A 23,412-nucleotide genomic window follows, 5' to 3' on the forward strand; every position below is an offset into this window, starting at 1 on the left:
TTATTTTTTAGCTCATTCTTGCACTTTGCTCTATGTGCACTCTTTTATGTTGTATATTCTAATAAACACTAAGCTGTCAAATTATTCTTGAATCCCAATAAGAGGTATTAGTAACAGTGTTTTGAATTGATCTCACCAGTGTCTAAGACTATGTTGTAGTGTGGGTGATTTTGAGGGCTTGTGTGTCATGTCTGCGGGAAAAGTTTGTTTTTTCACCAAGTTTGGTGGTTTTGAGAAGATAGGATGAGATGTTTTGGATTTTGAGAATACGAGGCATAATTTCAAGAAATGTGTTTAAGCAATCGAGAAAAACTGTAAGTTGAACCTTTTACAGTGTAGTTTAGATGTAGTCTCATGGTCCAGCATTTGCAAATATTGTTTAACATTTTGTATGAAATGTTTACCAGCTTTACTGACAATGACAAAGTGTGCATATAACTTTTCACAGACAAGTAAGTAATAATAGTTAGGCAACACATATAGGCAAGTGTGAAAAAACTGTAACAGCAAATTTTTGCATCATTTTCCTCCAAAGCATTTTGAGCAATTTAAGAGCTTGAGATATAAGAGATGTTTATTAGTATTACTGGCACATTCCTTCAGGTGAAATTCAAGGGCAAAACTGCAACAAATACAAAAAATGTTTTATTATTTTTGATAACTGCTTTAAATCAAGTGACAAACTGACTTGACAAACACATTACAAAGTTATTTTTAATAAATATTAATTAGTGATTGACATGTTGTTAAATTTGTTGTCTTGTTCTGGTAATACATCCATTTACATCCTCATTCTGCAGAGTTTTTGCAAGCGTGTTCATTGTGTACTGATTTAAATATTTTATATTTCAGTTGCGCAACTCTTCAGTCTTTGCCAATGATTTTCCCCTCGAGCTAGCACGAGGCATTTGTGCAGAAACTACCTTAAGCCTTGTGTGAATAGACATTTGACCTGGAAATTCTTCAGTTTTTCTCTTAACAAAACGGTTGACGGAAAAGTAAACGGGGTGACATCTAAAATAAAAGGCAATATTTTAGTTTGAATTGTTTCACAACTCTGACGTTGAGCTTTATTGTAAGCAGTTGCTGGCAGTGTAAATGACATCTCAGCGCTGTTTGACAGGGGAGGTGTTTACGGGTCGTGTCACGTTTAAAAACTCCTGTTCGACAGTTTGACCCACAGCAGTTGCAAGAGCGTGTTGCATTAAACTGTTTGAGGTAAGTCTAATATATATCGGTTCTTATATAAGTTTATGTTTCATCTTACATTTAGTATCTTTTACAAAACAATGATAGAAGCTAGCAGCATTATGATATCAAGCAATGTTCAATAAATAGTTGCATTTATTGATTAATAAAAATAATCAACATAAACAATTCCACCAAGTAATGTAATCTTTAGATGATTCTTGTTTACAGTTGCTAATGTACCATATATTTTAATTTCATGTGTTTTATAATTTTCCAGATTTTTCCTGTTGCATTACTGTATTTTCTCTAAAACATTTACTGTAAAAAAGAACAATAGAAATACTTCTGAATGAAATTTAATACTTCAATTAATTCTAGTCGGTTTACAGTTGTCAGGCAATATTATACTCTTAAAAATAAATGTGCTACAAAAGGTTCTCCACTGCCATGCCAAAGATGAACCATTTATATTTTGCGGCTCCAGACAAATTTTATTTGGTGGGAGAGGGTCCAAAATGGCTCTTTTGGTCGCAAAGGATGCCGACCCCTGCTCTATACCTTTCATAATCTAAAAAACGTTTTCCACTAGAAAGTGCTTTTGTGAAAGATTCTTTGGATGTTAAAGGTGCTTTATGGGACCGTACAAAAACGTTTCTTATATGGAATTTATTCGTCGATGAACCTTTATTTTTAAGAGTTTGTCTCTCATTTCTCACAAGATTCATTCTTCTTTTTTTTGTTTACAGAACAGGTTTTACCTTTGGCTTTGTACTCATAAGAATCATGGGAATTTCACAAATTCATCTTCTGGCCTTCATATCAGTTCTGTCTCTGGGTAGGCTCTTGTCATTTCACTAACAGTTTTAATTTGACTATTATAAAGACATTTAAAATGAACATTTTTACTATTTATTTTTGCATTTTTCTTTATCAGCCAGGACAACAACAGGTAAATACAGACTTTCATTTCAATAAGGTTGAGAACCCCTGATCTAAAAGCTGATCAAATAATCATGACACATTCTTCTGAACGACCAAAATTATGAATGTCTTGCATGTTGCCCTTTTTCAAAAACTCTTTTATGGTGTTTTGGTGTGTTTATTCTTTCAGTAACCCCAGAACAAGCAAATGCATCAGTGACGACAATGACCACCACTCTTTCAAGTATGTTATACTCAGTGTTGTTTGGTGTGTTTTATGTCAGTTTTTAACTATGATGTGTAATGTCCCTGCTGTTGCATTTGTGTCTACAGCAAATTTTGGTACTAAAAATAAAAAAATTCAAAATAATCGAATCAAGTGATGGAGAAACTGCAACTGTAACATAGCAAATTCTGACAGTTCCATTCATCACCTGTTACACCTGTATGATATTTTCATATCAATATTCTTCACACAAGTGTGTTGGAATTGAATGCTCTTTTTTTTCTTTAAACAGGTCATCAATGGCAAAGTAAGTACAGAGCCTTGAATTAAACAATTGTGTCTCAATAGAACAAACATCATAAATGAGACTCAAATGTAAATCAATGTTATATTTTTGTCTTTCTGCGACACCAGAGATGTTCTATCCATTTGGCTCAGCAGCGGGAGACACACAAACTCTTGATGCTGATAATGAAAGCTACGTCCAAGTTAACCTGTCCAGCCCATTTCAGTATTTTGGGCGGCAGTACCAGCTGATATATGTAAGAATTCAATCAACACAGCTCTGATAAACCACTGTAGCATTCAAGTTCATTTATCATTCGCTGATTTCTCTTAATACAGGTGAACAACAATGGATTCCTTTCATTCAGCCGAGAGATACCAGAGATGGACCCTTTGCTTTTTCCTTACGGAGGTGAAGATTTAATCGCTCCTTTCTGGACTGAAATCGTTGGTGTCAGTGCGTATTATCAGGAGTACACATCTGGAGATGTGCTCACAAGCGCCACTCAAGATATAAACCGCTATTATCCTGGTCTGAGCTTTAGTGCCACTTGGGTCTTTGTGGCAACTTGGGACACTCAAGAAGATAATACATTCTCAGATCTTTCAGTTCCGGTAGGTTTGCTTTTCATATCTTTAAAGTGTAAATGTTTTGACACAAACTGCTTTGCTTGTAAATGTGACAACGAATGTTTCAAATCTTTTCAGTTAATCTCAGTTCAGGTGGTTTTAATTTCGGATGGTAGTCGTTCTTTTATCCTGATGAACTACGGTGACATTGAAATAGGTTTTCAAGGGAAGGTAAAAGAAAATGATCACATTAACAATATTTTATACTCTGCTGGTTCAGTATGTTTACTTCGGATTTGACTTTATATTTTTAATAGGCGGGTTATAGCACAATAGGCTCCACGCATTATTTCGTCATTCCCGGTTCAACCGATGGAAACCTCACCCCAAACCTCAAGTACACAACCAATGTAAACGTTCAAGGTCGTTGGGCTTTCTCTGCAAATCAAGGTAGATTTCATATACATATGCCGTATGTTAGATGTCATTTGTTTGTACTGTTACATTGTGACTTTAGCATGTTTGGAAAATAATGATGAACCGAACCGTGGTCATTTCTCATTCATGATGCATTGTAGAATCATAATCAAATTCTTACTACATAGTCATCACCTGTACTGTGCAATATTTCGTATGTTCTTCAGGAATTTAATACTCTTGAATTTTCTTTAAACAGGCATTGTACAATTTGCAGGTGAGTACAGACTCTTGAATTGAAAATAGTGTTTCTCACAACCTAAACGCACAATGTTTGGTTAACATCTTAAATAAGGGTGAAATGTAAACACCTCCATCAAATTGTGTGTGTGTTTCTTCTCTCTTTGCGTCACCAGAGACCTTCTATCCAGTTGGTTTGGCGGCAGGAGACACACAAACTCTTGTTGCTGAGAATGAAAACTTCGCCCCGGTTAGCCTGTCCAGTCCATTTCAGTATTTTGGGCGGCAGTACCAGCTGATATATGTGAGAATTCAATCAACACAGCTCTGATAAACCACTGTAGCATTCAAGTTAGTTCATCCTTCGCTGTTCGTCTGGTGGATTTTGACTGATTTCTCTTAATACAGGTGAACAATAATGGACTGCTTTCATTCAGCCGAGAGATACCAGAGATGAACCCTTTGCTTTTTCCGTATGGAGGAGAAGATTTAATCGCTCCTCTCTGGACTGAACTTGATGACTATGGTCTCGGTGCATTCTATTATCAGGAGTACACATCTGGAGATGTGCTCACACGCGCCACTCAAGATATAAACCGCTATTATCCTGGTCTGAGCTTCAGCGCTACTTGGGTCTTTGTGGCAACTTGGGACTTTGTTCAAACTTGGGATGCAAATGTATTCTCAAATCATTTAGCTCCGGTAGGTTTGTTTTTCAGACCTATAAAGTGTAAATGTTTTGACACAAACTGCTGTGCTTGTAAATGTGACAACGAATGTTTCAAATCTTTTCAGTCAATCTCAGTTCAGGTGGTTTTAATTTCGGATGGTAGTCGTTCTTTTATCCTGATGAACTACGGTGACATTGATGTGATAGGTTTTCAAGTGGAGGTAAAAGAAAACGATCACATAAGCAACATTTTATACTCTGTGCTGGTTCAGTATGTTTACTTCGGATTTGATTTTATGTTTTTAATAGGCGGGTTATGACACAATAGGCTCCACACATTATTTTGTCATTCCTGGTTCAACCGATGGAAACCTCACCCCAAACCTCAAATACACAACCAATGTAAACGTTCAAGGTCGTTGGGCTTTCTCTGCAAATCAAGGTAGATTTCATATACATATGCCGTATGTTAGATGTCATTTGTTTGTACTGTTACATTGTGACTTTAGCATGTTTGGAAAATAATGATGAACCGAACTCGGGTGGTCATTTCTCATTCATGATGCATTGTAGAATCATAATCAAATTATTGTGGAATACTGTGCAATATTTTGTATGTTCTTCAGGAATTTAATACTTTTTATTTTTCTTTAAACAGGCATTGTACAATTTGCAGGTGAGTACAGACTCTTGAATTGAAAATAGTGTTTCTCACAACCTAAACGCACAATGTTTGGTTAACATCTTAAGTAAGGGTGAAATGTAAACACCTCCATCAAGTTGTGTGTGTGTTTCTTCTCTCTTTGCGTCACCAGAGACCTTCTATCCAGTTGGTTTGGTGGCAGGAGACACACAAATGTTTGTTTTCGCTGCTGAAAGTGTTGCTGAAGTTAGCCTGTCCAGTCCATTTCTGTATTTTGGCCGCTCGTACAATCTGATATATGTGAGAATTAAATTCCATTATTTAAAGTCTAAACGTAAATAAACACAGCCACGACAAACCTCTGTGACATTCTGTTTGATTGATACTGTATCTCTTAATACAGGTGAACAATAATGGACTCCTTTCGTTCAGCCAAGGGATACCAGAGATGGACCCTTTGCCTTTTTCATCTTACGGAAATGAAGATTTAATCGCTCCTCTCTGGACAGATCTCGATGATTTTGGATTTGGTATAGTGTACTATCACGAGTACACATCTGGAGATGTGCTCACACGCGCCACTGAAGATATAAAAAGTTATTATCCTGGTTTGAGCTTCAGCGCTAGTTGGGTCTTTGTGGCAACTTGGGACTTTGTTAACATTGGGGATGAAAATGGGTTTTACCTGCATTCAGCCCCGGTAAGACTGGTTTTTGTTTTATACTGTAAATCATTTCTTGTGGTTGAAACTGCTGTGACAGTCGGTTTTTTATGTTTCTCAGATAATCTCGGTTCAAGTGGTTTTAATTTCAGATGGAAGTCGTTCTTTTATCCTGATGAACTATGGTGACATTGCTGTGTTTGGTCCTCAAGCAGAGGTGAAATGAACTATATCACAGTAACACAATAATATTGAATATTATTGTGAATAATATTATTGAAAAATGAATATTCTTAGGTTTGGTTTATAGTATTTGATTTTATGTTTTAAATAGGCGGGTTATGGCACAATAGGCACCACGCATTATTTTGTCATTCCTGGTTCAGACGATTGGAACCTCATCCCAAACCTCAAGTACACAAGTAATGTACAAGTTCAAGGCCGTTGGGCTTTCTCTGCAAATCAAGGTAAGTGTTTTACATTTCTGATTCCTGACGCTTCATAATTAGAGCTGTACAATTATCAAAATACAAAATGGCAAATGTACATACAGCCACGGAAAATATTAAGAGACCATTCCAAATTATTTCATTCAATAAACATTTCTAGATGTATTGTGGTCATTTCAGTCCAGTGTCTGTTGAATTTCAACAAAATCGAACCGCAGGAGTGACATAAAGTCATCCAACAGCAACGTGAAAGACTGACAGCATGACAAGACACATGAAAACGGTGATAAAAATCCAGGTTATGACAAAAAATATATTTGAGTGTAGAAATATGACTGCTGTATTGCTTAAAGTGAATCTGAGCTTGTTTTCTTCGCAGTATCTGAGGTCTGAAAAAATGCACAGCACCTTTTCTGTTATTTTGACCTGTTTTTCCAGTTTTCATTTTCTGCACATAAATGCAAATAGACACCATATTTTTATTTGAAAATTGGAAGAAATATTGTTAGTAGTTCACAGAATGAAACAAACGAATGATCATTCAAAAATGAATGATCAGAAAGTCAGATAAACAGAGTTTGAAATGGTCTCTTCGTTTTTTCCGCAGCTGTAGGTGTGATGTGCGTATTGCAATGGTTTGATGTAGTGCCACAGTAAAACATGGCCGTAAACGTTTACAGAAGTTGTAAAGATGCTTTCTTTTCCAAGAAAGAATCTGAAACATTTGGACATTTTTAAATATGACTTATTACTATTTAGCAAGTTATTGCATCTTTTCTACAGTATGGTACAGACCTACTTGTAATCGTTATAAGAATCCCAATCAAATGGTCTAGTCATCATCACCTGTGCAATATTTTGTATGTTCTTCATGCAAGTGTTTTAGACTTGAATGTTCTTTATTTTCTTTAAACAGGCATTGCACAATTTGCAGGTAAGTAAGACCCTTCAACTTGAACACACAGTTTAAAGTGAGTATAAAACGTAAACATCTGCATGCACGTTTGTGTCAATTTGTGTTTCTTCTCTCCGCAACACTATGCAGAGACCTTCTATCCAGTTGGTTTGGCGGCAGGAGACACACAAACCTTAATTTCAGATGACGTGTCTCTTACAGTTGCCCTGTCCAGTCCATTTGTGTATTTTGGGCGTGCATACCACCTGATATATGTGAGATTCAATTCCGTTATTTAAAGTCTAAATGTGAATACATTCAATATTGTTCGTACTTCGCTGTTTGTCTGGTGGATTTTGATCGAATTCTCTTAATACAGGTGAACAATAATGGACTCCTTTCATTCAGCCAAGCCATACCTGAGATGGACCCTTCTTATGGAGGAGAAGATTTAATCGCACCTCTCTGGTCTGATCTGGATGACTATGGACTCGGTGCATTGAACTATCACGAGTACACATCTGGAGATGTGCTCACACGCGCCACTCAAGATATAAACCAGTATTATCCTGGTCTGAGCTTTAGTGCCACTTGGGTCTTTGTGGCAACTTGGGACTTTGTTAACACTTGGGATGCAAATGTGTTTTTACATCATTCAGCTCCGGTAAGTTTGTTGTATCGCAAACGGTTTTAAAAGTAGCCTTCACTAAATTTGACAATCAATGTTTCAAATCTTTTCAGTCAATCTCAGTTCAAGTGGTTTTAATTTCGGATGGTAGTCGTTCTTTTATCCTGATGAACTACGGTGACATTGCTCCACAATTTTATCCAGTGAAGGTAAGCTCAATGTTTTGTGAATCACAATGACAATGTATTAATTTACTCCGGTTTGGCATTATTTGTCGTGTTTGTATGTTTTAACTAGGCTGGTTATGACACAGTAGGCTCCACGCATTATTTTGTCATTCCTGGGTCAAACGATTGGAACCTTGTCCCAAACCTCAAGTACACAAGTAATGTACACGTTCCGGGTCGCTGGGCCTTTATGGCGTATACAGGTAAGCATTACATGTATGATCATCCAACATGTGCATATTTTATATTATGAGTTGGTTTTTCACGCATTGTTACTCTTGCATCTCATCAGAAAATGTAGTAGGACTTCAAATGAAAGTCACCTCATATTTGGACCTAACAGAGAGTGGAAACCTTGCGTTTGTTTTGGAGCAAGTACGTCACGCTTAGTTTGACTATTTATTTAAAAGTCGCAGTAATATGCAAGAAATGTTCAACTGTCGCTTCACCTTTGTTTCAGATAAAACATGAGCTGGTTATTCGCGGCCTGTCAAGTGACGTGCAGCTTTCCGCACGAAGAGTCGAGAAGAACCCGTGAAGGTTTTTACAAACCAGTTTAAGTCTCTGACGGTGGAGAGTCGAGGAATGAAGCAAAAAGGAATGTTGCTCCGCAGGAATGTTTGTGTGCCTTTCACTCTTCAACTCACTTTCTGTTTCTCATACTCACATGCACAAATAATGAAGATAATGAAGTATTACTCCTTTCTTGTGTTTTTATTAATTCTCCGCAAAAATAAATCTTAAATAATAACTATTTTTTTGTCTTTGCTTTCGTCTGTGTTATTTAATGTCTTTATTAACTGTATGTCTTTTACACGCCCTAAATACTCGCTACCTTTATAGATTGCTAAAGGATAACTGTAAACTACTTTTAAACAACTTTGTAAATATTTTTTGGCAGAAATGATGCATTGACACGTCATGCTGTGCTGGCTAAACTGAATAAAAGTCAATAAAACTCCTGCCAGGATTGTGTCTTTAAATTGCTTTTTAATTATTTTACATTTTCTGGCTTAAAGGGTGAATAAAGGAGATAAAGAACAAATGTTCTCTACCAATGTTTCATTTAAAAATAATATATTAAGAAGCTTTATAGGTCTGCTTGCATAATAATCACATTGAAATCCACAGCCTTAAAACTCTTAACTGTGTTGTAAGCACGCATGCATTTGTTTAAGGGACCAAAAATAAAACATAATGTTGTGTTCTTTTCTCATAGACTTCTATTGGACACCTGTCAAAATATTTGTTTTAATTGCTTTTAATTTACGCTACCGGAGAAAAGTTTCTTATTTCTTACTTAAAAAGGTTTTCATCTCAAGGTGTTTGCTTGCTTAAATATCAGAAGTTTTGTAATTGTGCAAATATAAACTTTTTCATTATAAACTGATACAATTTTATTTAATAGAAAATGACTTTGAAATGGATCACTTCGACTAAATAATGAAAAAAGGCAGCCAATAAGAACTCGGATAGATGGGAACTCCTTTAATATTGTTTAAAATGCAGCTTGGGGTGAAACGTCAAGAAGCTGCTTTTCTGCAAAGTTTAGCCAAAAGGTGACTACATTTTATACACTAAATTATAACAACCTTTATTTTTTGTTTAGATTTTTTAGTCGAACATAATGCTCGTAGTTCCCTTTGTGTTATTCTACAGTTTTGATGAGCTTACTATTTTTCTAAAATGTGGAAAAATGATGCATATGTGCGTAAGTGTTCAATTATTTTCGACCAGTAGTGTATATTTGGATATTTACTCCTTTAAACCAGTTGCAACTTAATACAAGAATACTATTATCAGGCAAATTCCAGCAGGCTTTGTTCTCATGAAGGGCATTTGTCATACCTTTCATGTGTGTGCCCCTCCCTTCACTATTATAAAGCGAGTCAAATTAGAGTCACAGCTTGTGTCTGTGTTGGGAATCTCACCTATAGCAACAGTTTGCTCCATAAACCTGTGTGAGGTATGCTGAATTTATCATCCGTTTTAGTGTATTTAATTGCAATTTGATGTATTTGATGGATATTGTTTAAAAGCATTGCATATTAATTAATATAATGCAATGTTTATGTGTGTGTATATATATATACTGTATATACATATCGTCGTTGTTCTTCCGAAACCGCAGATGTCCAAATTCGCTGTTTTTCAGGAATTACAAGAAACAATCCACTTTTTAAAACGATTAAGTACTGTGTTGTCAAAGTTAACAAGCACTTTTGAATCCTTTTTATTTGTTAGATATTTGCAAAACCCAGTGACAAACATGAGAGGTGACCATGATCATATTGATTGTTGGTAAAAAATAAAAATCATGAAATACAAGATTTTAAAGGGACAGCAAGAATAGGTCTATATGTATATGTTCATTTTTATATACCTGTATATTGTTTTTTCAGTGCAAATACGTAACAATGCTATAAATATCAAAGCTGTAATTACAGCCCCAGGACCCCCAAACAAGTTATCATGAGATTTCTTCAGCAACATCTGCTGCTGCTGATGTCAGTCCTGTCACTGAGTGAGTTTGATTTTCTGTTCGAATGTCACTCTTATCATGGCAACATCCAAACACAAATGCCATTGTATTCAAACGTACATTAAAATCTTGTGCTTATTTTCCTCAACAGATCAGGTGGCAACAGCACAAATGGGTAAATATAGACCTTGAACGAAAACCAGTTCACCCTGTTGTACATGCAACGCAAAAAAAGAATGAATATTCATGAACCATTCAGCTTATCATCACTTGAGCCTTAAATTCTTTATTCTTTTAAAGCTCCCGGAGTTTTCTATCCGTTTGACTCAGTCGCTGGAAATACTGTTGAGGATGAAAACTCCAGTTATGTTGGCCTGTCGCGTCCATTTGTTTTCTTTGGCCGCATGTACCACCAGCTCTATGTGAGAATCCATTTCATTTTTAATACTTAAAATGCTTTGCAAACATAACCGGGATGCATAATAATAAGACTTGCAGGTCAGTAATGCAATGTTTTTTCTCTGTTGGATGTTGACTGATATCTCTTATTTTTTTTCTGCAGGTGAATAATGACGGGCATCTTTCATTCATCCAGCCGTCATTAGAGTTTATTCCGTACACTCCACCCAGCAACAGAGGTGAAGATATCATCGCTCCTCTCTGGACTGACATTGACATCAGTCAGAATGGTGTCATCTCATATCAACAGTACACAGAAGGAGTTGTGCTCGCAAAAGCCACTCAGGACATAAACCTTTATTTCCCTGATCTCAGTTTCAACGCAACGTGGGTGTTTGTGGCCACTTGGGACCGAGTCGCATACTTTTATCACACCGGCACTGTGAGTTAGGCTACTTTATTTACCCTGGTGGATTGTGATGGAAGATCACAGACGGTGTCGAGTGATGTGAGGCTCTCCGACACGCAATGCTCTGACACGTTTCTCATCTTTGCAGGAATCCTCGTTTCAAGTGGTTTTAATTTCAGACGGTAATTTGTCTTTTGTTCTCATGAATTACGGAGACATTGCCGTGACACCAAATATAGTGCAGGTAAACGAACACAAAGCAAGAATCATGAAATATGACAAAAATATTCTACGAATCATAATGACATGATTTGTTTTGTCATTGTTTCTTCAGGCTGGTTATGACACAGTAAACTCTGCACGGTATTTTGTCATTCCTGACTCAAGCGATGGAAGCTCCATTCCGAGCCTAAAGAACTCCAGTAATGTGAATGTTCCAGGTCGGTGGGTCTTCAGGGTGGAGAGTGAAGAAGGTAAATGTTGGTAACATGTAAAACTATTTTTACTTTGCTTAGGAGATGTTAATAAAGGGGTCATATGACACGCCTAAAACAAATATTTTTTTCGTTTGTTTGAGATTTAATGCAATGTGTATACACGATCTAAGGTTCAAAAACGCTGTATTTTCCACATACCGTGCATGTTTGTATCTCCTCTTTGCTCCGCCTCTCTTGAAACGTGCAGATTTTTTTCAAAGATCATCGCTCGGAAAAGCAAGGTGTGCTATGATTGGCCAGTTAACCAGTGCGTAGTGATTGGTCGAATACTGCAAGGCAGTGAGGGAAATGTGACACCTCTTACCATATTTGGAACATCGTGGTTCCAACACAATTGTACTGACAGGTACGCCCACCTTACTTGCGTCTACATTTGGGCGGTCTTAGTCAAATCATACCACCAACTGACGTAGATTTGTGGGGGTGTGGCTACACGAGGCGTTTCAGGCAGGTCTGGGTGAGCATTCGCTTTTAGATAGAATGCATCTTTTGTTCCGACACTTTAATTTTTGCAATTTTATGTGTCTAATACATGCATGGGGAACTTATAACACACCAAAGACACAGAAAAACACGTGTTCACGCCTTTAAAGCAAACACAGAGAACGTTTCTCTTCGAAAGCAATGATGTGACACTTCCCCACAGTGATGTTAATATATCTTTCCTGTACACTGTTCATGTATACTCAAGTATACTGTATGCATAATTCAACACAATATGGTGTGTATCTCTTAGAAACTGTCGTTGGACTTCAAATGAGAGTCACCTCATATTCAGATCTGACAGAGAGCGGAAATATTGCATTCATTTTGGAGAAAGTATGTTGCAATTACAATAACATTTGAATGCAAAATACACTTCTTATACATGTCAGTTTTGCCTAAGAGCATTTGAACATTTTTGTCTGATTTTTCAGCTGAAACAGGAGCTGGTTGATCGAGGTCTTCCAAACAGCGTGGAGCTGAATTTAAGAAGGGTGGAAAAGACAACACCGTAATGTTAGAAGGGTCAATTTTTTGACGTATAATTTCAGTTTTATGGCAGTTCTGTTTCAATCATTATTTGCTGTCAAGAAATACATCAAATGTTGCTTTAACATGCAATTTATCACGTTCATCGTTCATTTGAAGACAAGCATCTGCTGATAAGGAATGTTGCTCTGCTGGAAGGGAAATATTCACGTTTTTTTCTGTCTTTAGTTCCCCTTCGGTGTCTCACGAAATCCACACAAACACGATCATGTGGTAGTGTAACTTGTCCTCTGTGTGCTACAGTAAGTTAGAGACGTGACAATGAGCACCTCTCATACCACACAACTCACATTATGACATTTGATCTGATCTCATGTGAAGTTATTTGAAAAATCTGTTATCTAATTTATGAAATAACTAAACAAACCTGTTGCTCCTGTTTAATTCCTGTTAATACAACTATACTGTATTTTATACACAAATACCTGCGTGTTCACTATGCCCTTGAAACCCATGGAGAGAATTTAAATATATAGATTTGAAAACTTTAAAACATTTTTGTAAAAAAATTTTTTCTTATAGACAATGTAATGAGGCATAAGACCACATAAACTAAATAACATTGCTGGATTACATTATGTTGGGGAAACTATGTAATTGGTAAAGTGACAGATATATTAAATATATTAGCACCAAAGCTTGATTTTATTTGTTATTCTGTCTGGTAACATTACTGTGGCAACAAACATCAGACGATGTAATTGAGCATCTCAAGTAACCTGAGCCTTGTGTGTTGATTATTCAGGAAATGCTGAAATCGATGTACAAACTAAAACAAATAAATACAAAGATAGTAAAAGCAGTATTTTTTACTCTGTGGCGACATTTTTTGGCCTCATGGGGAAAAAAGCTTTTAAATAAAACTAGATGATGTATATTTGAAAATGTAAAAATGCAGAAAGGTTTGTGTAAGGGTGTGTTTAGGGTGATGTACAGTAGCCATGTACAGTATAAAACCATTATGTCTATGGAAAGTCCCCGTAACACATGAAAAACCAACATGTGTATAGGTAGCCCTGTGCTTTCTTCTTATTAATTTTTTAAGATACATATAGTTTCATTAAAATATTCAATATAAAATAGTTTTTTAAGTTTAGGTTTAGTTTTTTATTTATTTTAGTTAGTTAGTGTCTGAACCTAAACTTATTTTAGTTGATTGCTAAGGCAATATTTATATGTTTTGATAACATAAAGGTTCTAGAATAGTACATACATTTATATAGCGTATAGTACGGTACTACTAGTACCTGATTTTTATATTCATCAGTATTTAAACAAAACAAAATTGTTGCTTTTCTCACCACAAGAGGGAAACATACGCTACGATAAACCAGTGAACACTGGGTTGTTTTAAACCCATGGTCGGATAAAAAATTGACAGAACAAACTTTGTTTTATACATTAACTCCAGATTGCTTTTAATTTTATTATTATATATTCTCAATATAATTCATCATTAAAAATATCTTGTTATTATAGGGCTCACGTCATAGGAACACCCTGTATTTGGATGAAATCTCTGAAATCTCAAGATGATCCAGGTTGATGTGAGTTATGACCGATAGGTGGCGATATCTCATCTGACCTGGCTGGCCATGACATTTCAAATAAATGTGTAAATTTAATCACGTGATGTTGTGTCTTTTACGTTTTGACGTCTTTCATATATCTTAATAGATTTGGGTTTCACCAAATAAATTAAACAATGTTAATACAGGCTAAGAGCTTCCTTTGAGAAATGCATAACGATTCTATTAAGGTAAAAAATCAGTTTTTGTTCGTTTTTGAGGTGAAACCATAGTCATCGCTTTGTAACAGCTCTCTGTCACACTTGTTAAACTGACAAAATCAGGAGTGGACAAGTATTAGTTTTCTATTGTAGCTTGTGTATGAGGGACATTTGCTGGTCATTGTCTTCGTATCCCCAACACACAGAAACTGCAGGTGAAATGTTCACGAATGGATGAGGGTGATAATATGTGAGAACATCTATGCACAGGAATTGGTATTTTATTAGCTACAAATTTATATGTAAATCGAAATAAGAATCACATGCCCGTGTTTTAAAATACAGGCAAGCTTTACAGAAATATTTTCTTGAAACACTGTCGTCGTCCTTATTGTGTGGTCATTTTTCTTCACTCCGACCCCTTTTACAACCTGGCTTTTAATATAAAATTGCTGACTGAATCTAACAATAAAACGCTGTAATATATAATAAAATATTATGGTTTTTATATTAGGGATTATTCATGAGCCAATTTTAAAGTATTGCGGAAACGTATATATAAAATTAAAATGTATTAATTTAAACATTTAACTTCTTATCATGCATTTCCTTATTTCATTGCATTATTAATTATTTATCTGTTGACATTAATGATAATTAGTTGATATAATTTATAGAACGTATTTCCAACCTGCAGTTTTATTTTAGCATATGGATTTCATTTGTCTATCCATTTGTTAATTCAAGCGATACTGTTGATGTTCACTCTGATTGTTATAATATTTAAATAATTAGGGGGGGATATTCAGTCATGATACAGTACATTTACATTATTACAAATGTTACACACAGGACATCATTATCATCTGTATTGTCTCATCCATCTCATTTCATTGTTATACTCCAGTTTCCCTCAAGTATATTTGACTTTTGCTATTAAAAGTTACATGTTTAAGATTTAAACAATTATGGCTTTATGTGAGTAATTTATTTATGTATTACCCTAATTTATATATTAGCTTAGTTTTTTTAACTCTTTTTTTATTCTTTCGGTTAAGAAACGATTATATATTTTTTAAATGTATCTTAACTCTTAATAGGTCTCCACAAGTAAACACAAAAACACTTTAAGTAGATTATTATAGATTACAATAATAATTATTTAATTTGCATAACTAAAAATGAGGCGGTTCTTCAAACACCTTCATGGCACATGTTTATCACATGGAAGATCTTGACGCCAAATTGATGCATATTGGATGAAGTTAATTGAAGAGACTCGTGACAGTGGGTGGGGTTGTCAACTCGCAGTTCATTCACTGCATGCGCTCAGGGAGAGGTTAAATAACCCTCCCCAGTAGCGCAGTCGGGCACTCTCGAGTAAACTCACGAGACAAGCACACCCAGCAGGTCTGATCACTGAAACTCAGCTCGCTTCATGCTTCTAGAGGGAGAGCGGATTATGAACGCGTTTGGGCAGCAGCCGACGAGCCAGCAGACCCTCCAGCACCATAACGCACAGGACATCCTGGACATGACCGTGTACTGCGATACCAACTTCAGCATGTACCAACAGAATCTTCACCATCACCACGCGCAAAGGCCACCCACGCACCCTTCCAGCTATGGACTTGGCGAGTACGCGTCACCTGGCACCAACCCTTACCTGTGGATGAACGGGCCGGGTATAACCTCCTCCCCGTATCTGTCGGGCGCAAATGGAGGGTACATTCAGTCAGGATTTGGGTCGAACCAGCGGCAGTTTCTTCCCCCTCCCACGGGATTTGGAAGCGCGGATCTCGGGTGGCTCTCCATTTCAAGTCAGCAAGAACTTTTTAAGATGGTTAGGCCGCCTTATTCCTACTCAGCGCTCATTGCCATGGCTATCCAGAACGCGCAGGATAAGAAACTGACGCTCAGTCAGATTTATCAGTATGTGGCTGATAATTTTCCATTTTACAAGAAAAGCAAAGCTGGCTGGCAAAACTCCATTAGGCACAATTTGTCATTGAATGATTGCTTCAAGAAAGTGGCGAGGGATGAGGACGACCCTGGTAAGTCTATCTGTTCATACAAGAATTTGCTAGTGTTTCGTGTGTCAACTTTTATAGTTGCAACAGGCCTAAATTGTGCCATCATGCTTGATTTTACACAGATTAAACGTTTGTTACATTGAATTTTAAATCACCAAATTATTTGATTTTATTAGGTAAAGGAAATTACTGGACTCTGGATCCCAACTGCGAAAAAATGTTCGACAATGGAAACTTCAGAAGGAAGAGAAAGAGAAGATCCGATGGAAACAGCGGAAGCGCCGGTGTCGTGTCTGTGAAATCCGAGGACGCGCTCAAATTGGCGGATACCGCAAGTCTGATGAGCGCGTCCCCGGCGAGTCTGCAAAACTCTCCAACGTCAAGCGAACCCAAATCCTCCCCCACACCGTCCGCAGAGCACAGTCCCTGCTTTAACAACTTTATTGGTAACATGAACTCAATAATGGCAGGAAAGGGGAACGGGATCAGAAGCAGAGACGTCAGTTCTGGACATTTAGGGGATTTTACGCATGGCATGTCTGGACATGAGGTGGCCCCTCCATCAGAGCATAGTCATCTCAACACCAACAGACTCAACTACTACACCGCATCCCATAATAACAGCGGCTTGATCAACTCACTCTCCAACCATTTCAGTGTTAACAATCTCATATACAACCGCGACGGAACAGAGGTGTAGAGATAGACTGTTTAACCTCTAATGTGCTCTGTGAGCACATATGGACTTGCTGTTTCTATTACCCGTCGTTCATTTCTACACCCTTTTTGTTCCACAGACACAGCTCCAAAGTTTGGGGCTTATTTCAAGTCAATGAACATGATATTGTATTTTTGTATGCATGTACTTGGGTTTGCATCATTTACAATACATTTATTCTGCCAATAAATGTTACTGTTGCATTATTAGACCCAAACGGTGATTTATCAGTATGTACGTGCACTATGCAATGACAACTGTTTTCAAAGATGCTGTTTTTTTAAGAAATGTAGATATATTTTATTTAAATCGAATGTTACTGATTTGTAAATAAACCTTGCCTACATCTGATATGTGTCTGCACCATCTATTTCTTTTCATTTACTTTTTTCATTCCGAAGTCTGAACTGACACAAACTCATGCTGTGTGTTGCTCTGCTCAAGAGCACAACAAACACGAACTCGCAGGGTTTTCCCACGCGATCGGCGGGTGGCCGCAGACATGCACCAAACTGAAACAGCAATTGCGAAGTGATTGCATGTACATGCAACTTGTTTACAAATGGTTGCAATTCTTGTATGATATTGGTTGCAACACACTTTTAGCCTTTGCACTGAACTGTGGTTGTTTGTGAACAGAAGCACGAACTGAAATAGGCCCCTGAGATAGATCTAAATGTTGGTGCATCCACTGAAAACAAAAATATATTTTATTCATCACTTTCCATAACAGATCAACTCCAGCAAACACATTGGCTCGACAATTATTTATCAAAAGAATTTCGAGTATAATCGTGTTTGAATTAATCCGCGCTCCCGCTGCGCGCTCTCCTAATTGCTTTCTGCAAACAGCGCCACGCATTTAACTGTTCAACGTCCTCATTATTCCAGTGCAGTTTCAGCACCATAGCTTGTTTATTTACTACAGACACAGACACACTGAAATGAGTGATAGTGTAAATACTTTGATCTGCCGAATTACGCAGTGGTTCAGCAACTCGTTCCAGTCCAGTCTAAACATAAAACCAGTAAGTGAGACTGAGATTGAGTTTTCCCCTTGTCACTTTAAATACAGCTGATTTTAACAAGCCTTCTCAGATCATATCTGAAGAGTTCAAAAGTTCAGCTGTTTGATAGTAGCTTTAATTGTATTTACAGAAGTTTAACCACAATTAGCTATTTTATATATTTAATCTCTTGCGAAAATAAACCATGTTTTTACTAAATGAAACCATAAAACCATTATTACCACAAATTAACCATGGTTTTGCTTCAGGAACAATAGTCTAACCACAGTATTTTCAATAAAAACATAGTCATTCAGTCCATAAAACCATGGCAAATCAGATGGCTTTACCTAAACCCCAGTGTTTCTATGGCCAAATAACTATTATTGTTTGCTTAAAGAAATCAACATTTTTGTTCTAAAAACACTTTGCGGTTACTTTGACCATCGACTGGTGTCTTCAAAGAAACAGATTGAAAAGAAACACCTCGTAATGGCAACACATTGTCTGTTGTGTGGGATAAAGCAGAAGTGACAGGAGATTCGTGTCCACGGTACTGGAACACAAGCGGATCTGGCATCACCAGAGGCCCCTGCTGCTCTCCAGAGAAAACACAGAGACCACAGATCTGGGAACAAACTAATTTCCCTCCATATGCCTTCATTCTAACAAAGCGCATTCTTGTTCCACGAGATCGACACATTCTTAGCATGAATAATATTCCCGGTGATGCGCATCAGTAGCCTACTAAGTTATTTAGTGTATAATTACATTTTTTAAATAAAGGTGTTAAAAAGTTTACTTGTAGCGATGAACTCTATTTTGAATATCCCTAAAATCATCTTTTTTACGATTAATAATCCGTATAATCGTTTTGCGCAACAGAAAGTCTATTTAAAACAAAAAATGGGAGAAATGCTTGATATGTTTGACGCATTCCACAAACTGAGACAAGCAAAACTGTTACAAAAACAACAGAAAATCATTGACTGTTCTGCTACACATTGTGAGAATGGTTTCAGTACATTTGCATAAATAATTGTACAAATGAAATTAAATGCGCACCTGTGAAAATCCGTTCAGATGTACAGACTGATGGGCCTGCCAGACATCGAAACTGCACGGCCATATCCTAACATGTGTTTTTTGTTCTTGACAAAATGAATACGCAAAAAGAAAAGGCACAAATCACGAAAAGTAGACTATTTTATTTGAGTAATTTGCCTCCAGCATTAAAATACTAATGTGAGAGGAAAGAATTGTAAACAGGAGTTAATCATTTCGTTTTATGCTTTATAAGATTTCTAATGCCTCATACAAACCAACAATACTAGGTAATGCATATTAGATTTATCGTGAAATGTCATTTTATACATAACTGGAGATAAGAAAGACATGAAGAACTTTTAAAATGGTAACAGTCTACAAGTATTTTCAGTGATGCATTTAAATTTATTCAGCCAGTTTACCAATGTTTCAAGTAATCTTGGTTGTTTCCCCACAGATGAATGGGACTCGGAGACTAAAGGTGTAGCATTATTACAACACTGTTAAAAAGGTTTGGACCAGACTAACAGGGGCCCCTGAGGCCCTCACCCTTCACCTTTACCCTCTCTCAGGTGCCAGGCCTCTGTACGGGAGGTGAGGATGCCCTGGGGCAGGGATTGGTCAGCATGCCTCACCGTGGGGGTCTCAAAGGGTGGTGATGTTCTTCTAGTCCCCCTCCTGAGGTAAAACTCTTATCACAGGTTTAAACTATGTAGTCACCTTGCAACCTAAACTACAGCGCTTCTTCACAACATCAGCTGCTCAGACTTCAGAGCAAGACTTCAGGTTTTAAGATTATTCAGGTCTAATCCAATCTCATCTAATCTCATCTAATCCTGTTTTCCAGAGCAGGAAGAGGAAATATCACTTTCCACTGACATTTGACACTTTGACATCCTTGGTTTCAAACAAACACGGGAATTCAAAATCATGATATAAAATTGTATGACACGGATGCATGGGAGAATGTTTTATTTTGCCTGGGAGCGTTCCCATACATCACTCACATTGAGGGAAAACACAGTTTTAGTGCTGAAATAGTTCAGAGATCAGGTGCTAAGCGCTCGATCAGTAAATTTGTAAAGACAGACGGTTTGGCGGCCCTCGAGGAATCATGTTTCTGTCCGCGCAGATGAGACTCAGCCTGGGGAAGTGCAGTCACTCAACAAGCGCGAGAGAGATCCACGGTGAGCTGATGAGTTACTGGAGGATACTGTTGCATGCTGGGAGGTGTGAAACATCATTTCCTTTAGCCGGACAGAATTTATGCTGTGGACAGAACAACAGCTCCGGATGGACATTATCTAGACATCACAGCGGTTAAACTGCATAAATAGCCTACATGAAGTTAATCAACAATACGGTCACTATTAATAAGACGTTTTTTTCACATTTAAAGGGATAGATCACCCAGAAATGAAAATCCCTTCATCATTTATCCACCTCATGACATTACAAACTACACAAAAGATGATTTTTTGGAAGAATGTTGGCAACCAACCAAAATTGAACCCCATTGACATCCTTTATATGAAAACTGTTCAATCTAAAACCCGGCCCTGCTTGCTCTGTTTGACCCGGTGAAAATGATATTTCAGACTATTACTCTGTCTCCAACGCACCTGACGTTTAACATCTGCTTGTAGCAGTCAGCGGGAATTAAAGGTCTTATATCTAATATCACTGGCAGATCTCTTGAGGAAGTTAAATATTGAAGGGCACAATATGCTGACAGCTCACAGGTTCGTTCTCCAACCTCCAGCGGCTGGGAACAGACGGCTTCGTGCAGCTCTGTAAAAAGATGAAGCATACATTTGATATCTGGGGATAATTCTCATGCATTGGCATGACGGTTTCATCAGACTCCTTACAGGGCCCATAAAAGAGGTAATGTATGGGATGATAATGGCATGAGATGAGCCTGGCAGCCTCCATATGGATGTGTTTATAGAGTCAGGACCATAGAAGCACTCTACTGTCACCACTCCACATGTAAAATGATTTAAACCGTTTCAGCCACTGAGTAGGAGAATACGAGTGTCTGATATACGGCTACTGAGAAATATAGTGTTTGCATCATCAAAAAAAATTGTGAAAAAAAAGAAAAATGTGAAATAAATACAGGCCACAAGTCTTTTTTTTCAAGGTTTGAAAAAATTGTGATGGATTTGAATGAGTTTATAATTTTGTTGTCAGACACAACTGGTGCATTTTTTCTGAATTGTAAAAGACTAGATATCATTTCAAAGCAGCTTTACAGAAAGTGTACAAGTAACGAAATAAGAAATAGTGCACGTTCAAGTGAATATGATTTGTGATCATAATAATTACAATAAATGTAAAATTTGTCAGATGTGTATGTTGATTGGTGTGATTTCTTTACTAGAAATTCTGAATTATTACTTTGACTTTATTATCATATTGTTAACTATATTAGTGTTGTTGCTTATAATTAAGGTTAAACTTTTATTCAAAACTTTTTACCTGATTTATTTTGTTTTATTTATTTTCGACATAACACCAGCCAATTAAGATATTATTCTTGTTTTCTGTCCATAAATATTTTGTTATGACATATCTTACACTGAATTCTCATTTTTATAGCTTATGATTAAATTGATTTTATATAGACCACAAATTGTGTTTTTATAGTAAGTTTTTATAATTAATTTTGTAAATTTATATATATTATTTATTTTTATTTTGTTGTTCAATTTATTTTTATTCTATTCTATTTTCATCTTTTTAAATTTAATTTCAATCTATTTTTTAATTTTATTATGTCAGTTTTGGGAATGTTGTTAACTCTATTTCTAAGCACTTCACGTATTGCCAAACCTGTACCCACAAGCATCATGTTTTCACTGTCCTGACTGCATTAAAGTCCTGAATTAGATTATTAAATTACTGTGATTAGATGGTCTTTCTCATAACAGTAATTATATTTGCTGAAAAAGACCCTTCTATTAAATGATTGGATTCAACATCAAAGGTTTACATCATTATAAAAAATGTGATGATAAATACATTTTTCGTGTGAAGACAACATAAGTCCACTATAAAAAAATCAGACCCCTTTTGACTGATATAGTGGCCTTGGATCTTTCTGTATTTTATTTGTAACTTTCCATTCACACTATTTTTGTGATCTAGACTATTTGGAATACAGAATATTATTTCAATGATATTAATGATATTATTATTTATATTTTAGAATATTTTCTTTGATGTGGCATTGAAACACAGTTCGGTTAAGCCCTCTAGCGCTTTATCCCCTTATTAAACTGAAGGGAAACTATTTTGTACGCTCCTGATTTTGTAAAGGTCTGGTTTAGACTAAAGAGAAGAAAGTGTAGGTATTCTGGTCTGAAAACAATGGAAGTCTATGAGATGTCCTTATTAAAACAGATAAACAAATGTAAAAAAAATCAGACCACCTCTGGTGTTTGTAGGACCACCAAACATTACATGCAAACGACATCACTTCCTGTGTCCGGAATCTGTTGTTGTCATTAGATTACATTTCATCCTGATGACATCATAATAGTTGAGTGAACGAGTGAGGGATGAGTGAGAGACGGATGATGTTTGCCAGCTCGACTCACCTTACGTGTCTTCACTTGAAACAGGCCGCCATCAGCTTTGATGGGGAGACAGGAAAACGCTGTTGTTCACTGATGTCATGACTTAATGCAGGAGACTCAGGACAGGAGCTGTGAGGGTTTAGTCATGACGGCAGAGAGGATGAGAGAGAGAAGACCAGGAGAAGTTCACACGCAGCATTCTCAGCTGTTGCCTTTGAGAAGATAACCGGTGTTAGATTTCCCTGTAAAACCTTCAACAGATGACTCAATAAAAATAAAACAGACATGTGAATTTGCAGCTTCTGGAACAATAGTTTACAAGCGCTTTTTAAAGACGCACTTGTTTCTAATAAACTTCAGTGATAAGGCAAAAACACGGATAGACTTTCCTTCAAATCTTATTATACTTTTCTGATGATAAAAAATATATTTTATAACTAAATGATCAGTAT

General features: G+C 36.6%; 3 protein-coding genes across 5 annotated transcripts; all 3 read left to right on the top strand.

Moving 5' to 3' along the window:
* Positions 1–980: 980 nt before the first annotated feature.
* On the top strand, positions 981–8,985 carry LOC130569439 (uncharacterized). The gene is made up of 26 exons (XM_057359093.1): positions 981–1,218; positions 1,938–2,026; positions 2,126–2,140; positions 2,303–2,356; positions 2,631–2,645; positions 2,753–2,880; positions 2,963–3,238; positions 3,332–3,424; positions 3,511–3,643; positions 3,870–3,887; positions 4,027–4,154; positions 4,259–4,552; positions 4,646–4,741; positions 4,830–4,962; positions 5,179–5,196; positions 5,336–5,463; positions 5,567–5,863; positions 5,946–6,041; positions 6,159–6,291; positions 7,190–7,207; positions 7,319–7,443; positions 7,548–7,832; positions 7,910–8,005; positions 8,094–8,226; positions 8,316–8,398; positions 8,484–8,985. Exons 2-26 carry the CDS (start codon positions 1,975–1,977, stop codon positions 8,559–8,561), a joined length of 2,925 nt encoding a protein of 974 aa, XP_057215076.1. The 5' UTR covers positions 981–1,218; positions 1,938–1,974; the 3' UTR covers positions 8,562–8,985.
* Positions 8,986–9,931: 946 nt separating this feature from the next.
* zgc:112964 (uncharacterized protein LOC503764 homolog) lies at positions 9,932–13,660 on the top strand. 3 transcript variants are annotated; one of them, XM_057359123.1, is made up of 9 exons: positions 9,932–9,989; positions 10,426–10,547; positions 10,657–10,680; positions 10,806–10,927; positions 11,068–11,346; positions 11,462–11,557; positions 11,648–11,786; positions 12,547–12,629; positions 12,728–13,660. In XM_057359123.1, the coding sequence occupies exons 2-9, from the start codon at positions 10,496–10,498 to the stop codon at positions 12,806–12,808; spliced, it is 876 nt and encodes a 291-aa protein (XP_057215106.1). In that variant the 5' UTR covers positions 9,932–9,989; positions 10,426–10,495; the 3' UTR covers positions 12,809–13,660. The 3 variants fall into 3 exon arrangements, with proteins under 3 accessions (XP_057215106.1, XP_057215109.1, XP_057215107.1); XM_057359126.1 differs by having other exon boundaries at positions 9,933–9,989; positions 10,459–10,547; XM_057359124.1 differs by having other exon boundaries at positions 9,935–9,989; positions 10,471–10,547.
* A 2,307-nt stretch (positions 13,661–15,967) lies between these two features.
* Positions 15,968–17,304, top strand: foxi1 (forkhead box i1). Its single transcript, XM_057359293.1, has 2 exons — positions 15,968–16,625; positions 16,781–17,304. The coding sequence occupies exons 1-2, from the start codon at positions 16,010–16,012 to the stop codon at positions 17,302–17,304; spliced, it is 1,140 nt and encodes a 379-aa protein (XP_057215276.1). The 5' UTR covers positions 15,968–16,009.
* The last annotated feature ends 6,108 nt before the right edge of the window (positions 17,305–23,412 follow it).

This window comes from Triplophysa rosa, linkage group LG18 (assembly GCF_024868665.1).
Source record: "Triplophysa rosa linkage group LG18, Trosa_1v2, whole genome shotgun sequence".
Lineage (NCBI taxonomy): Eukaryota > Metazoa > Chordata > Actinopteri > Cypriniformes > Nemacheilidae > Triplophysa > Triplophysa rosa.

What these genes read in the sequence shown, in the direction of transcription:
- LOC130569439 (XM_057359093.1), top strand. Translation starts at nt 1,975, where the DNA reads ATGGGAATTTCACAAATTCATCTTCTGGCCTTCATATCAGTTCTGTCT. An exon ending in GTGCATACCACCTGATATAT is followed by an intron (nt 7,444 to 7,547) that starts GTGAGATTCAAT and finishes CTCTTAATACAG; the next exon opens with GTGAACAATAATGGACTCCT. An exon ending in TTGCGTTTGTTTTGGAGCAA is followed by an intron (nt 8,399 to 8,483) that starts GTACGTCACGCT and finishes CCTTTGTTTCAG; the next exon opens with ATAAAACATGAGCTGGTTAT.
- zgc:112964 (XM_057359123.1), top strand. Translation starts at nt 10,496, where the DNA reads ATGAGATTTCTTCAGCAACATCTGCTGCTGCTGATGTCAGTCCTGTCA. An exon ending in GGTGGCAACAGCACAAATGG is followed by an intron (nt 10,681 to 10,805) that starts GTAAATATAGAC and finishes ATTCTTTTAAAG; the next exon opens with CTCCCGGAGTTTTCTATCCG. An exon ending in ACTTTTATCACACCGGCACT is followed by an intron (nt 11,347 to 11,461) that starts GTGAGTTAGGCT and finishes TCATCTTTGCAG; the next exon opens with GAATCCTCGTTTCAAGTGGT.
- foxi1 (XM_057359293.1), top strand. Translation starts at nt 16,010, where the DNA reads ATGCTTCTAGAGGGAGAGCGGATTATGAACGCGTTTGGGCAGCAGCCG. An exon ending in GAGGGATGAGGACGACCCTG is followed by an intron (nt 16,626 to 16,780) that starts GTAAGTCTATCT and finishes TGATTTTATTAG; the next exon opens with GTAAAGGAAATTACTGGACT.